Source organism: Anomaloglossus baeobatrachus, chromosome 3 (assembly GCF_048569485.1).
Source record: "Anomaloglossus baeobatrachus isolate aAnoBae1 chromosome 3, aAnoBae1.hap1, whole genome shotgun sequence".
Classification (NCBI taxonomy): domain Eukaryota; kingdom Metazoa; phylum Chordata; class Amphibia; order Anura; family Aromobatidae; genus Anomaloglossus; species Anomaloglossus baeobatrachus.
The window spans coordinates 571,601,951-571,618,244 of NC_134355.1; the positions used below are offsets into that span (position 1 = coordinate 571,601,951).

At 47.7% G+C, this 16,294-nt stretch overlaps 1 protein-coding gene across 1 annotated transcript in view; it reads left to right on the top strand.

Moving 5' to 3' along the window:
- The first annotated feature begins 201 nt into the window (after positions 1-201).
- Positions 202-16,294, top strand: part of DAW1 (dynein assembly factor with WD repeats 1) — a 124,739-nt gene continuing 108,646 nt past the window's right edge. Inside the window, exons 1-3 of the mRNA XM_075338688.1 lie at positions 202-304; positions 11,122-11,194; positions 13,935-14,079. Of these exons, the coding sequence (XP_075194803.1) occupies positions 265-304; positions 11,122-11,194; positions 13,935-14,079 (258 nt within the window). The 5' untranslated portion in view covers positions 202-264. The remainder of the gene's footprint in view (positions 305-11,121; positions 11,195-13,934; positions 14,080-16,294) is intronic.

Consider the following 16,294-nt stretch of genomic DNA (forward strand, 5'->3'; position numbering starts at 1 on the left):
ATATGACAGTAATGGCCGCTACCAGCACGTGTCTTTACCCTGACAGGCGCACTCTCTCCCATTGCACTCTGCTGCGGTTACTTTCCCGCCAGTAATAATGGTTGAATAATTACGCCGGCCGGTCACCAAGGCAACCACACTAACGGCACACGGCAATTCCAGTCATAACCCCGCCCCTCTAAACGCTGTTTGCGCTTGCGCAGTATTAATGTTGTTAGTCTCCATGGTAACCACTGCGCCGTGCAGACTGTCACTGAACGAAGGATGAGGCTGAAGCGGTTCCTTCTCCGGTATTATCCGCCAGGTGAGAACGAGAGGAGGGGGAGGGGAGTGCACCGTGAAGAAGGGGGGGCGTAGGTAATGGTGTACTCCACTAACTGCAGCACTACAAGTCCCAGCGTGCACAGCAGAGTGTGCTTACATGGATGGCTCTGATCGATCCAGGGCAGTGGGTCACTAATAATCCTCCTGATGCCAGGTCCTAATGCCCCACTGCAGACCCGGCAATGCAAACCCCAAACTGTGCAGTGGTCCCCAATGAGGGAACAAGTACTGGGGCGGCAGAGCTCCGGCTACACTGACATGGCGGCCACAGAAGAGAGAACATCCCATAAATACATGTCATAGTAGCAGTGCGGCCTCACACAATATAACACATCCCATAAATACTCACATGTGACGGTGTCAGTGCGGCCTCACACAATATAACACATCCCATAAATACTCACATGTGACAGTGTCAGTGCGGCCTCACACAATATAACACATCCCATAAATACTCACATGTGACAGTGTCAGTGCGGCCTCACACAATATAACACATCTCATAAATGTTCACATGTGACGGGGTCAGTGCGGCCTCACACAATATAACACATCCCATAAATACTCACATGTGACAGTGTCAGTGCGGCCTCACACAATATAACACATCCCATAAATACTCACATGTGACGGTGTCAGTGCGGCCTCACACAATATAACACATCCCATAAATACTCACATGTGACGGTGTCAGTGCGGCCTCACACAATATAACACATCTCATAAATGCTCACATGTGACAGTGTCAGTGCGGCCTCACACAATATAACACATCCCATAAATGCTCACATGTGACAGTGTCAGTGCGGCCTCACACAATATAACACATCCCATAAATACTCACATGTGACGGTGTCAGTGCAGCCTCACACAATATAACACATCCCATAAATACTCTCATGTGACGGTGTCAGTGTGGCCTCACACAATATAACACATCCCATAAATGCTCACATGTGACAGTGTCAGTGCGGCCTCACACAATATAACACATCCCATAAATGCTCACATGTGACAGTGTCAGTGCGGCCTCACACAATATAACACATCCCATAAATGCTCACATGTGACAGTGTCAGTGCGGCCTCACACAATATAACACATCCCATAAATGCTCACATGTGACAGTGTCAGTGCGGCCTCACACAATATAACACATCCCATAAATGCTCACGTGACAGTGTCAGTGCGGCTTCACACAATATAATACATCCCATAAATGCTCACATGTGATGGAGTCAGTGCGGCCTCACACAATATAACACATCCCATAAATGCTCACATGTGACAGTGTCAGTGCGGCTTCACACAATATAATACATCCCATAAATGCTCACATGTGATGGAGTCGGTGCGGCCTCACACAATATAACACATCCCATAAATGCTCACATGTGACGGTGTCAGTGCGGCCTCACACAATATCACACATCCCATAAATGCTCACGTGACAGTGTCAGTGCGGCCTCACACAATATAACACATCCCATAAATACATGTGACGGGGTCAGTGCGGCCTCACACAATATAACACATCCCATAAATACTCACATGTGACAGTGTCAGTGCGGCCTCACACAATATAACACATCCCATAAATGCTCACATGTGACGGTGTCAGTGCGGCCTCACACAATATAACACATCCCATAAATACTCACATGTGACAGTGTCAGTGCGGCCTCACACAATATAACACATCTCATAAATGCTCACATGTGACAGTGTCAGTGCGGCCTCACACAATATAACACATCTCATAAATGCTCACATGTGACAGTGTCAGTGCGGCCTCACACAATATAACACATCTCATAAATACTCACATGTGACGGGGTCAGTGCGGCCTCACACAATATAACACATCCCATAAATACTCACATGTGACAGTGTCAGTGCGGCCTCACACAATATAACACATCTCATAAATACTCACATGTGACGGGGTCAGTGCGGCCTCACACAATATAACACATCCCATAAATGCTCACATGTGACAGTGTCAGTGCGGCCTCACACAATATAACACATCCCATAAATACATGTGACGGTGTCAGTGCGGCCTCACACAATATAACACATACCATAAATACTCACATGTGACAGTGTCAGTGCGGCCTCACACAATATCACACATCCCATAAATACTCACATGTGACGGGGTCAGTGCGGCCTCACACAATATAACACATCCCATAAATACTCACATGTGACGGTGTCAGTGCGGCCTCACACAATATAACACATCCCATAAATGCTCACATGTGACGGTGTCAGTGCGGCCTCACACAATATAACACATCCCATAAATACTCACATGTGACGGTGTCAGTGCGGCCTCACACAATATAACACATCCCATAAATGCTCACATGTGACGGGGTCAGTGCGGCCTCACACAATATCACACATCCCATAAATGCTCACATGTGACGGTGTCAGTGCGGCCTCACACAATATAACACATCCCATAAATACTCACATGTGACGGTGTCAGTGCGGCCTCACACAATATAACACATCCCATAAATGCTCACATGTGACGGTGTCAGTGCGGCCTCACACAATATCACACATCCCATAAATACTCACATGTGACGGGGTCAGTGCGGCCTCACACAATATAACACATCCCATAAATACTCACATGTGACGGTGTCAGTGCGGCCTCACACAATATAACATATCCCATAAATGCTCACATGTGACGGTGTCAGTGCGGCCTCACACAATATCACACATCCCATATATAATCTCCTGATTGATTTTGGCCCTAGTTGCACACACCTCCGGGTCCCTGATGGACATTGCACTGAATTGTTGGAGACTGTCTGCAGTTTGCTCTTGTGTAAAGCCTGCTTTACACACTTCAATAGATCTTTCAATCCGTCGTTGGGGTCAAGTTGTAAGTGACGCACATCCGGCATCGTTCGTGACGTGTTTGCGTGTGAAACCTACATGCGATCGATATTGAACGAAAATACGGTGATCGCGTACACGTCGTTTATTCCTCATACATTGGACGTTTGGTAGTACGAAACTAGTCAATTGTAACGTGTGACATCCCTCATACGATTTTGTTGTCTGATGCTATGTGCGCAGGTGTGCGCTCTGCACCGCAGCTTAAAAAAGGTCTGCTTCAGAGCGCAGCTGAAAAGCTGCGTTCTGAAGCGCCTCACAATGTCTGTCATGCACTAATCTCTGTCAGTCCGTCACTATCTCTGTCCCTCACTCTCTGTCCATGTCAGTCTATCCCCCTCTCTCATATACTCACCGATCCCCGATCTCCAGCGCAGCGCTGCACGGCATTCACTGCTCCGGCGGCTTTTACTGTTTTGAAAAAGCCGGCCGCCCATTAAACAATCTCGTATTCCCTGCTTACCCCGCCCACCGGCGCCTGTGATTGGTTACAGTGAGACACGCCCCCCCACGCTGAGTGACAGGTGTCACACTGCACCCAATCACAGCAGCCGGTGGGCGTGTCTATACTGTGTATTGAAATAAATAATTAAATAATTAAAAAAAACGGCGTGCGGTCCCCCCCAATTTTAAAACCAGCCAGATAAAGCCATACGGCTGAAGGCTGGTATTCTCAGGATGGGGAGCTCCACGTTATGGGGAGCCCCCCACCCTAACAATATCAGCCAACAGCCGCCCAGAATTGCCGCATACATTAGATGCGGCTGTTCTTGGACTGTACCCGGCTCTTCCCGATTTACCCTGGTGCGTTGGTAAATCGGGGTAATAAGGAGTTATTGGCAGCCCATAGCTGCCAATAAGTCCTAGATTAATCATGTCAGGCGTCTATGGGACACCCTCCATGATTAATCTGTAAATTACAGTAAATAAACACACACACCCGAAAAATCCTTTATTGGAAATAAAAAACACACACATTCCCTGGTTCACCACTTTAATCAGCCCCAAAAAGCCCTCCATGTCCGGCGTAATCCAGGATGGTCCAGCGTCGCATCCAGCGCTGCTGCATGGAGGTGACAGGAGCTGCAGCAGACACAGCCGCTCCGGTCACCTCCACGCAGGTAATGAAGACAGCCGCGCGATCAGCTGCTGTCACTGAGGTTACCCGCGGCCACCGCTGCATCCACCGCTGGATCCAGCGACAGCGGGTAACCTCAGTGACAGCAGCTGATCGCGCGGCTGTCTTCATTACCTGCGTGGAGGTGACCGGAGCGGCTGTGTCTGCTGCAGCTCCTGTCACCTCCATGCAGCAGCGCTGGATGCGAAGCTGGACCATCCTGGATTACGCCGGACATGGAGGGCTTTTTGGGGCTGATTAAAGTGGTGAACCAGGGAATGTGTGTGTGTTTTTTATTTCCAATAAAGGATTTTTCGTGTGTGTGTGTTTATTTACTGTAATTTACAGATTAATCATGGAGGGTGTCTCATAGACGCCTGACATGATTAATCTAGGACTTATTGGCAGCTATGGGCTGCCAATAACTCCTTATTACCCCGATTTACCAACGCACCAGGGTAAATCGGGAAGAGCCGGGTACAGTCCCAGAACTGTCGCATCTAATGTATGCGGCAATTCTGGGCGGCTGTTGGCTGATATTGTTAGGGTGGGGGGCTCCCCATAACGTGGAGCTCCCCATCCTGAGAATACCAGCCTTCAGCCGTATGGCTTTATCTGACTGGTTTTAAAATTGGGGGGGACCGCACGCCGTTTTTTTTAATTATTTAATTATTTATTTCAATACACAGTATAGACACGCCCACCGGCTGCTGTGATTGGGTGCAGTGTGACACCTGTCACTCAGCGTGGGGGGCGTGTCTCACTGTAACCAATCACAGGCGCCGGTGGGCGGGGTAAGCAGGGAATACGAGATTGTTTAATGGGCGGCCGGCTTTTTCAAAACAGTAAAAGCCGCCGGAGCAGTGTGAATGCCGTGCAGCGCCGGGGATCGGGGATCGGTGAGTATGAGAGAGGGCTGCTCAATTCACTTACTCAGGAGATTAGCGGTCACCGATGAGTCTTCACTGGTGACCGCTAATCAGGACGCGGCACAGACAGAGCCGCAGCATCACAATGAAGTCGGGTGAGGTTCACCCGAGTTCATTCTGACAGTGCGGCTCTGTCTGTGTCTGCTGTCATCTGCCATTCACCGCTGCTACATGGCTGTCTGTGTCTGCTGTTAGCGGCCATGTAGCAGAGCTGAATGGCAGATGACATAGTAAAAACGCATCCCTACACATTACACACGCTTGTCAAGTCAATAAATAAAAAAAAAAAAGGGTGCCCAATGCATACGTCACAGAACACATGATCTAAAGGATCGCACACAAAATTGATCAATTTAACATAGGCTACTAACGCACGTGTGACAGCAAATGAACGACCTACGTGCAATCTCATTAGATCGCATATGCGACCTGGGCGTGTCACATCGCATACAAGATCGCATCCCTAATTGTAAGGTGTAAAGCAGGCTTAACACTCACAGGTTGTCAGGCGGCGAGGTGTAGGGAACACATTACTGACAAGAGGGGGCCAAAGCTAACCCTGATGTGGGAGGGGATAGGCCAAGCGCCTACCGGGTAGTGCCATACACAGGGCTGTGACAGCTGATTGGAGCTGGGTGACAGCAGGACCGTGGTCAGGTAAGGCTGCTTTCACACCTCCGGTTTTTGCTATGCGGCACAATCCGGCACTTTGCAGGAAAAACGCAACCGTTTTTTTTTTTTTTGCTGCCGGTTGCGTTTTTCCTGCATAGACTTTAATTAGTGCCGCATTGTGCCGCATGGGCTTGCGTTCCCTCCGGTTTTTGCCGCATGCGGCAGATTTAGCCGATACGGCGGCCGGATTGAACGTTGCCTGGCACGTTTTTTTGTGCGGCAAAAAAACCCGCATTGCGCCACATCCGGCCGATGCGGCGCATTTTTCAATGCATGCCTATGGACGCCGGATGCGGCGCGATGCGGCAAACACCGCATCCGGCCGTCGCATGCGGTTTTTGCCACTGCGCATGCTCAGTAGCATGCCGCAAGCGGCAAAAACCAGACGGGCCGCATTTAAAAAACTTATGCAAAGGATGCGGCTTTTTCGCCGCATCCGTTGCATAGGTTTTAGAGCCGGACTGGCCGGCTCTGCACCTACCGGATGTGTGAAAGCAGCCTAACAGACAGGACGGGCACTGGCAGGACAAACGGTAGAACCAGGAACACGGGGCGGGAACAGGAGCACAGATACAGCATATCCAGCACGGATCAGCAGGCACAGGACATCAGGAGGGACTCCGGACATCAGGAGGGACTCCGGGCATCACTGTCCAGGTCTTCAGGCAGGTGCAGCCGGAATAGCTGAGGCAGATAAGACAACAGGTGCAGGAGACAGGCTGGTACCAGGGTACAGACCAGGCACAGACAGGACAGGTCCAGGAACACAGACAGGGTATATACAGCAGACTCCGAGCTGGTTAGGCTGCTTTCACACTACGTTTTTTTTAACATGCGTCATGAACGTTTTTTTGCTGTAAAAGTGGATCTTGTTTTTGCAGAGAAAAACGCATGTGTTATTTTGCAGGATCCTGTCACTTGAAGTTTATGGGCGGGCATTGAAGTCATGTGATCGGGAGGGGAACTGAACGTGCCAGACTGGGAGCCAGCATCTGACAGCTGCAGAGGCTCGTAACCAAGGTAAACATCGGGTAACTTGCTTGGATACCCGATATTTACCTTGGTTACGAGTGTCTGCAGCTGCTAGGAGCTGGGCTCCCTGCACACGTAACCAAGGTAAACATCGGGTAACTTGCTTGGATACCCGATATTTACCTTGGTTACGAGCGTCTGCAGCTGCTAGGACCTGGGCTCCCTGCACACGTAACCAAGGTAAACATCGGCTATCCAAGCACGTTACCCGATGTTTACCTTGGTTGCTAGCCTCCGCAGCTCTTGGGAGGGGGAGAGAGGGAGGGGGAGGGGGAGAGAGAGACTGATCACGCGAGGCTGGTTTCTGGGCATGCTCAGTAGAGCAAGCAGGATCCTGTCTATCAGCACGCCAGCGTTCACATGCGTTTGCGTGCTGTTTAGTGAGGATCCAGCAATTTGCAGTATTTGGACGCAACTCAAAAACACTACAAGTAGCGTTTTTGAAAAATGTTAAAAAACTGCAAGTCGCTGGATCCTCACTATAACGCACGCAAACGCAGGTGAACGCATGTTGACGCGAGTCCATTGCAAATGCATTGAAATGAAAACGCATTCGCACTGGATCCGTTTTTGCGTTAAAAAAACGTTCAGGACACATGTTAAAAAAACGTAGTGTGAAAGCAGCCTTACAAGCAGGTGCTGGATACTGGCAGACCAGTGCAGCCAGGCTAGACTAACAAACAGCTACCAGCTTAGAACCCTAATGACTTGTTCTGGACCCTCCCAAACAGGGGGAGCGTTAAATACCTGGTGCCTCCCAGTGATAGGCTGGGGATACATTAGCAGGTTGCGCACACGTCCACTTAGGCTATGGTCACACACTGCATCTTTTTCTCTGAGAGCATCTTGACTGCATCTTTTTCCTGTGGTCACAGAAAACGCAGCTTGTGGCCCAAAAAACGCATAACGTTTTGCCGCGTTTTGGGTAATGCATTTTTTAAAAGGAGAAATAAAATATTATAGGATAATTGATAGATAGCTAGAATAGATAGAAAAAATAGATATAGATATAACGAAAGAACAGACTAGTTTGATAGATAGAGGGATAGCTAGCTTGGTCAGCTGTTTTTTTTAATAATTTTTTTGGTAACAAAATGACGTGGGCTCCCCTCATTTTTCATATCCAGCTCAGGAACAGAAGCAGCTGCAGGCTGAAACCCTCAGCTGTCTGGTGTACCTTGGCTGGTTATGAAAAATAGAGGGGATCCCACTTTTTTTTTAATTACTGTATTTGATTTATTTATTTTTATTTAATGATGTGGGGTCCGCCCAATTTTTCTAAAACCAGCCAAGGTACAGCAGACACCTGGGGGCTGATATTATTAAGTGGGGAGGGCCATGGTTATTTGGCCCTTTCTAGCCTAAAAATAGCAGCCCACAGCTGCCCCAGAAGCGGCATTCTGTGCTGGACAAGGCACTTCCCGTTGCCCTGGTGCGGTGGCAATCGTGGTAATAAGTTAATGGCATAATGGCAGCCCACAGCTGCCACTAAGCCGTATATTAGTAATGGTAGGCAACTATGAGACCACCACCATCACTAATTTGTAAATATACACAAACACCCAAAAAATTCTTTATTTGAAATAAAAGAACAAAAACACCCTCTTTCACAACTTTATTAACCACACAAACATCCCTACAGGTCCGACATAATCCACACGAGGTCCCACGACACTTCCAGCACTGCTACATCTGAAGCTCACAGCAAGAAGCCTAGAACATGGCTGCCTGCTGTGAGCTCCACACAGCAACTCAAGTGAGCTGTGCTATCAGCACCTGCGATCGGATATTACCCGAGTGACGTCACCGCTAATCATGCGGCTCACTTCAGTCACTCAGGTGCTTTACTGTTACAGGTGGACGACTGCAGCTGTGGCTGTGGCTAACCTGAGTGATGTCACCGCTGATCGTGTGGCTCACTTTAGTTGCTGCGTGGAGCTCACAGCGGGCAGTCATGTTCTATGGTGCTAGCTGTGAGCTTCAGATGTAGCAGTGCTGGAAGCATTGTGGGACCTCGTGTGGATTACGTTGGACCTGCATGGTCCAATCTGTTTTGGACATTCAGTTAATTTGTTCCGAAAAAACAATGTGTGAACACAGCCTTACAGCTTAATGGAAACTCTGAAACAGTAGAAGGTCTGATGGTCGTAGACATGTCCTAATAGTCAATTAATCTTCCCTGGTGCCGGTCACCTGATGGCGGCATCGTAGGGTGTATTACGCTCTGGTGAAATTGGCCACAATCCCAAAACAACTTAACTGTTCTTCCAATCTATTCTGTCAGTCTGTAGGGGCGCTCTGCAGCCATCCTGAGTAGCCAGGAGCAAACACATAAGACGACTTGCATTACATGGGGCAATGTAGCTGCAGCTGCAGGCTGACCACCTACAGAGACTCCTGTTAAAAAAAAATCCTTGCCCTTCATTTTTCCACAAGGTTTTTGACCAGGTTTTTCACCACTGGTGTTAGTTTTTACCACATTCTCATTTATCTTAGACTATCCTGAGAAATGGCCCCGATCCTCTGAGATTGTCAAAGGGAAAACTAGGGGCGAAACATTAAAATTTGGAGATTGTCATAGGGAAAACTAGGGGCAAAATATTACTGTCACGCCCTGGCCTATCAGGTCGTCACAGGGTATTGTGCAATCTGTCCTTCTGTCCAATATCCACCTTCTCCTTGGTTATGGGTCCCCAACATGTGGTGTTGCCAAAAGAGGTAATCAAAATCCTAGGTACACTCTGCACCACACCCACCAGACACACCAGTGGACGGCCTGAGTGGAATAGGGTTGCCACTTGGGGGGTTGGTAAGGGGAGGTCAGGAGTAGGCCAGTGTAGTGTTGGAGGTGAAGGAGAGAGGAGGTCAAGAGCCGGGCTCCTTGGAAGTAACTAGGTGGCAGACAGTGGTCTGGGCCTAGTAGGAGCTGGACCCCCGGTCGCAGGGGATCGTGACAAGGGGCACGGAACTGTCAAGGAGGACAGCCGGCGGCCTTGTACCATCACCGGGCTGGGACCAGGGCACGAAGGGGTAGGTGTACCCTAGGTCAGGGAGTAGCTTCAGGCAACCTGACAATTCACTCAACGAGAACGGAGCCTTCAAGATTCGCTCTCCACCCGTTCCAAAATCGGGGTACTAGCGCAACGACGGGGATAGGACTTTCCACAAAACGGTCCAGGAAATCCCAATCGTGAACCCTGAGAGCAAGCTCCCACACTTAGCCACACTGGGGAGCGGGACCCAATTAGTTTCACGCTACCGGGGCCAACTAAGAAGAAAATTAAGTGCCAGGGAGAAGGTCACAGACCATCAGACAACACCACCGGGGGCGCGACCCAAACTAGCTCCCCTCGGCAGCAGCGGTGTCCAGAACTTTGGTTTACCAAGTTGTCGGTGTCAGCTTCATGAACTGAGTGAGTGCGCAACTGACCCTTTCATCCCCCAACGGCACTTGTCAACTCTATCACCGAGTCCCGGGGCATCCCCCTTACCCGTGGAGCGTCGCAACACCTGGCTGCCCTGTCATCACCCCGTGTACTCCGCAATGGCAGCGGTGGTACTCCAGCTTACCACACACCACGGGTGGTGTCATGAACTCTAAATTCATAATCCCCTGTAAATACCCCCTTCATTTGAGTGGCCGCACGACCCCCGGGTCCGGACGCCCCTCGAGCGACCGCGGATCCGGATCCGAGCAGCCCGGCTGCTGACGTGGGGGGCGGCACATTACAATGTGAGGTGATGCTCATTTTGTCCTCCTGGCACCTCTATCGATATTTGGGCCCTGTACTCAGTGGTTGGCATTATTCGGTAGTTTGGGGGCTTCAGGTTGTCAGTTATAGCAGACAGATAAAGAAGACCTGGGTTCCTGTCTTACCTTTATTGCAAGATAGTCTGTACAGACAGGTAAGCTGCCACACAGGTGCCATTTCATCATGTGGACTATCGGGTCCTCGCTGCTCTGTATTGTGACACTTTCTAGACGTAGATGTCATGTATCTTTATACTGATAGGGAGAATGAGTGTGATGGCTGTACACTACAATAGGACAGTGAGCCAGGAGGTGAGTAGCAGGTTTTCCCTCCATTATTGCATTACGTTGTACATATTATCTTCCCTTTCTTGTAGGCATTATCCTGGAATATGAAAAAGGTGGCGAGCTGAAAACCAAGTCTATTGATTTGCTGGACCTCTCCCCCACGTAAGTTCTCTTATCTACGTATATCAGACAAAACCCTCGTACTATAAGTAGTGGCTGAATTAATATCATGTACAAGGAACACGATGCAATCACTGGTAAAAGTTAATAAAACGACTATTAACTTAAAGGGAATCTGTCACCAGGTTTTTGCCATTTATTCTGAGAGCAGCATAACGTAGGGGTAGAGATCCTGATTCCAGTGATGTGTCACTGGGCTACTTAGTGTAGTTTTGATAAAATCACTGTTTAGTCAGCAGTATATTATCATTAGAGGACTAGTTGTCCTGCTGCCAGATAGTCCAGCATATTCATGAACTCTGTATAACTGCTAGATCTGCAGCAGAGAAAACCTTGATTTCATCAAAATGACAGCAAACCGCTCAGTAAGTGACATCGCTGGAATCAGGGTCTCTGTCTCTACATTATGCTGCTCTCAGATGGGGGAGCAAAAACCTGGTGACAGATTCCCTTTAACACAAAATGATGACATATAGATGGGGGGCCGTGTCTGGGGAGGTCTCAGAAGCTCTTCTCTCTCCTCATGTGGCTGATGCCAGCTGTACTATGTAGCCGGTGTTGGTGTCTACCAGCAGTGGCCAGAACTGAGGTTTGATTGCTGGTATTAAACGTTTAATGCCGCTGTCAAATTATGAGCACAGCGTTTAAATGGAGCAGTTGCCAGGGCTATGTGCCCACGCTGCGGAAAATGCGTGAATTTTGCCGCGGATTTCTCGCGGAAAAGCTGCAGATTTTCAAGAAATCTGCAGCACAGCTACTCCCCAGCCATTTCTATGGCATTTTGGAAATGCTGTGCCCACGCTGCAGATTTTTCTGCAGCGGAAATCGTGCGGATTTTCGTGTGGAAAAATCTGCAGCATGTCAATTATTGTTGCGGATTTTCGTGCGGATTTTGCCTATTCAATTGAATTAAAAAAAATCGCAAAATCCACAACAAAATCTGCGTCAAATCCGCACCTATGAAAAGGTGTGGATTCCGGGGGAAAGCTGCGGATTTTGATGCTGAAAAATCCGCAGATACAGAGTCCCGTGGGCACATAGCCTTAGGCCACGCGGACACACTGAAGTATTTGTTGGTGCCAATGACGCTTTGTTCATTTTTTTTTCCTCGGCCATTGAAATTAAAATCATTGGTATCCTGTACTGATCTAATAACTATAGTCTATCCATCCAATAAGTGGTAATTACTGTGGACCGGAATACCGCTTATATATAAACTAGCTGTAGTACCCGGTGTTGCCCGGGATAGTAACTGTCTCTCTCCCAGTCTCTGTCTCTCCCAGTCTCTGTCTGTCTCTATTTGTCTCTCTGTCTCTTTCCCTGTCTGTCTCTCTCTCTATCTGTTTGTTTGCCTTTCTGTCTGTCTCTTTTTCCCTCTCTGTCTGTCTCTGTGTGTCTGTCTCTCTATCTTTTTCTCTATTTCTGTGTCTGTTTGTCTATTTCTCTGTCTTTGTCTCACTCTGCCTGTCTCTTTCCCTGTTTTTCTGTCTCCGTCTCTCTTCTGTTTGTGTCTGCCTCTTTCTGTTTGTCTCTGTCTCTTCCCCTGTCCGTCTCTTCCCCTGTCCGTCTCTTTCCCTGTCTGCCTCTGTCTATCTTTTTGTCTGACTGTCTCTGTCGGCCTGTCTGTCTGACTCTTTCTTTCTGTCTCTTTCTTTCTGTCTCTATTTCTCTGTCTCTATCTCTCTGTCTGTCTCTGTCGGCCTCTGCCTGTTTCTTTCCCTGCCTGTCTCTTTTCGTCTGTTTCACTTTCCCTCTGTCCCAATCTCTCTGTCGCTATCTCTCTGTCTCTTTCCCTGTCTGTCTCTCTGTCCGTCTCTCCACCGATATCATATTACCTCACACAAAAGCTTCTTATACTAAAAATGCTCCTATTAATGACCCGTAGCTCCCAGCTCCAATTGCCTTTAGTGGAGGCAGGTTTTTTGGCAAATAATTGTAAAGTTGCGGGGCTAAATATTCCCCTCAAAACATAGTCTATGACGTTCCCTGAGACACATGGGGTGTCTGTGCAAAATTTTGTAACTGTAAATGCAACGGTGTGGAGTCCTTTATCGGACATATATACATACACACATACACACACATACACTTAAGGGTGCTTTACACGCTGCGACATCGCTAGCGATAGCTAGCGATGTCGTGCCCGATAGCACCCGCATCCTTTGTTCACGCAAGATTTGGTGCTCACTGCCGTAGCGAACATTATCGCAACGGCAGCGTCACACGCACATACCTTTTCAGCGACGTCGCTGTGACCGCCATACAATCCTTCCTTCAAGGGGAGGTGCATTCGGCGTCATAGCGGCGTCACTAAGCAGCCGCCCAATAGCAGAGGAGGGGCGAAGATGAGCGGCCGGAACATGCCGCCCACCTCCTTCCTTCCTCATTGCCGGTGGACGCAGGTAAGGTGATGTTCGTTGTTCCTGCGGCGTCACATAGCGATGTGTGATGCGGCAGGAATGATGAATCACCAGCGGCATGCCCCACCAACGATATTATGAAAAGGATCGACGTGTCAACGATCAACGATTTTTGACGCTTTTGCGATTGTTGATCGTGGCTCCTAGCTGTCACACGCTGTGATATCACTAACGACGTGACCCCGACGATATATCCTTAGCGATGTCGCAGCGTGTAAAGCACCCTATACACTCAGCTTTACATATTAGATATATACTGTAGCTATCCAGAAATAAACATTACTGACTGGTACTTTTTATAGGACTGATGTGCACCTACTTGTAGAAGACATAAGAAAAGCCGAACCTCTTATTACTGCCTCCCGCACTGACCAAGTGAAGCATCTCATCCTCAGGCTGCAAGAGAAGATCGGACAGCAGGACCACCACAAGTTCTATCTATTCAAGGTCAGTGTCAGTAGCCGGACACCAGCGATTTACCACCGCTCTTAGCCTATTGCATGTCGTTTGGAGCTTATATTAATGCATATGGCTGGAGTAGCCCCCGGAAGATATGCTAAACTTTGGGTCTTTCTTCATTTTGATTTTTGCTGACCTACTATATGTTGGTTTTAGAGTTGTGCAAAAAGATCTGCAGAATCCATGAAGGTAATTTTGTGGTAGCCGGACCAGGGCAGTACAAACTTCATCAGCTGCCAATCGAATGCTGGCATCTTGGGCGCCTCTTGTGATTACTAAGCCACTGAGATATCATGATGTGTGTGGTCTCATCACTAGGCCTCATGCAATGTCATAACGTGATGAGTCCTAGTAATCACAGGAGCTGGCCAGGATGATGGCCACTAAGATATCATGATGTTGCAGGAGGTCTTATTACTAGGTCTCATTATTGGGTCCTAGTAATCACAGGAATTGGACAGCAGGATGGCATTTAAGTGCCGACCGAGGAATTGGTTCTGCCTGGTCCAGCTGACAGAGTAGCCACACGGATGCTGGACTTAGGTCGTGTGAATATTTTTGCTCAAACCTAGTTGATGTGGCTTTTATTTTGCAGTCTAGTATGCAGTAGACCATACTGTATACGTTTTATGAAGAGAACTCTATGGGTAGTGATCCTCTTTATAAGCATACAGTATGATATGAAGGAAGGCAGATGACAGCTCACCCACTAATCAGATAGCTGACATTATAATCCTTGCCTTAATCAGCTGCATCATACCATTGGTGTATGTCGAGGACACCTTCCTATGGTTTTTCCTATGTTGGCTCAAATTGTGAACAGAGCTTTACTATTACATCAAGCGTTTGGTTCGTAAATATCTCCTCGGATCACAAAATGGCAGCACAGAGCAAGCCTGGAGAAAAGACACATAGCAGTATGTAGTTCCGAGAGCAGAGATTCCATGGTACTCACCAAGACGGAGTTGGTGGACGATCCAGGGATTTGTGGATTTAGGTATCAAATATTACTACGTTTTTTAGTAAATGGCCAATGTATACAAATAAGTTTTATGAAAAATGTATAACAAAAAACACTTTTCCATCCGTCCTCTAAGGATATTTCTCCACAGATTCTGGTAATTAAAAGTTGGAGCCATTCTTAGCTTTTCATAAATTGATCTCTCTTGTAGCTGGCACATTGCCTTCTCTGTCTAACCTGAGATTCAGAAGCTGGGGCATTGGGACCACTTGGTCTTAATGATGCCAAATATCTTACTTCTTTTTGGTCGATTAATATGTTTATCATCAAGTAATAAGTATTGCAATGAGTTTGTGTAATTTCTTTACATTTATTGTAATGTTTTTACACTATTTAGTGTTTCTCAAGGGTATTATAATAAAGTTAGTACAATTTTACCCCTTAACGACCGCAGGCAGCAATATTACGTCCTAAACCATCATAGTGTAATACCTGCCGGCTGCTGCCGGCAGCCAGCGGTAATCCGTGCACATGTCAACTGATTTGTACAGCTGACATGAGTGCCTCGCAGGCACGAGTGGATTCGCGTTCCACCCGTGCCTGTTAACCCCTTACTTAGCGCTGTGAAAATGTAACATCACCATTTAAATGCCAATCATGGTAAATGTTTACTCAGCCGGCTCCATCAGCGTCGCAGTGACGTAATCACTGTGAGCCGATGGTTGTCCTGGTAACACAGAGTCATGTGATGACTCCTGTAGCTCACATGAGTCACTTCCTGTTTCACCTGACCGCTGCTGTCAGTGACAAGAGGTGAGTATTTCTGCTTAATAAATGAGCAATCAGTCTGCTGATCCTTATAGTCCCCTAGGCGGACTAGTAAAATTAAAAAAAAACAACAAAAACTTAAAAGTTCAAATCACCCCCCTTTTGCCCCATTGAAAATTAAAGGGTTAAAAAAATAAAAAATATACACATTTGGTATAGCCGCATTCAGAAATGCCCGATCTATGAAAATATAAAATCAATTAATCTGATCAGTAAATGGCGTAGCGGCAAAAAAAATACAAATGCCAAAATTACGTTTTTTGGTCACAAATTTTGCGCAAAACGCAATAACGGACAATCAAAACGTAGCATGTGCGCAAAAATGGTACTGCTAAAAATGTCAGCTTGAAATGCAAAAAATAAGCGGTCACTGAGCCATAGATCCCAAAAATTGAGAACACTACAGGTCGCGGA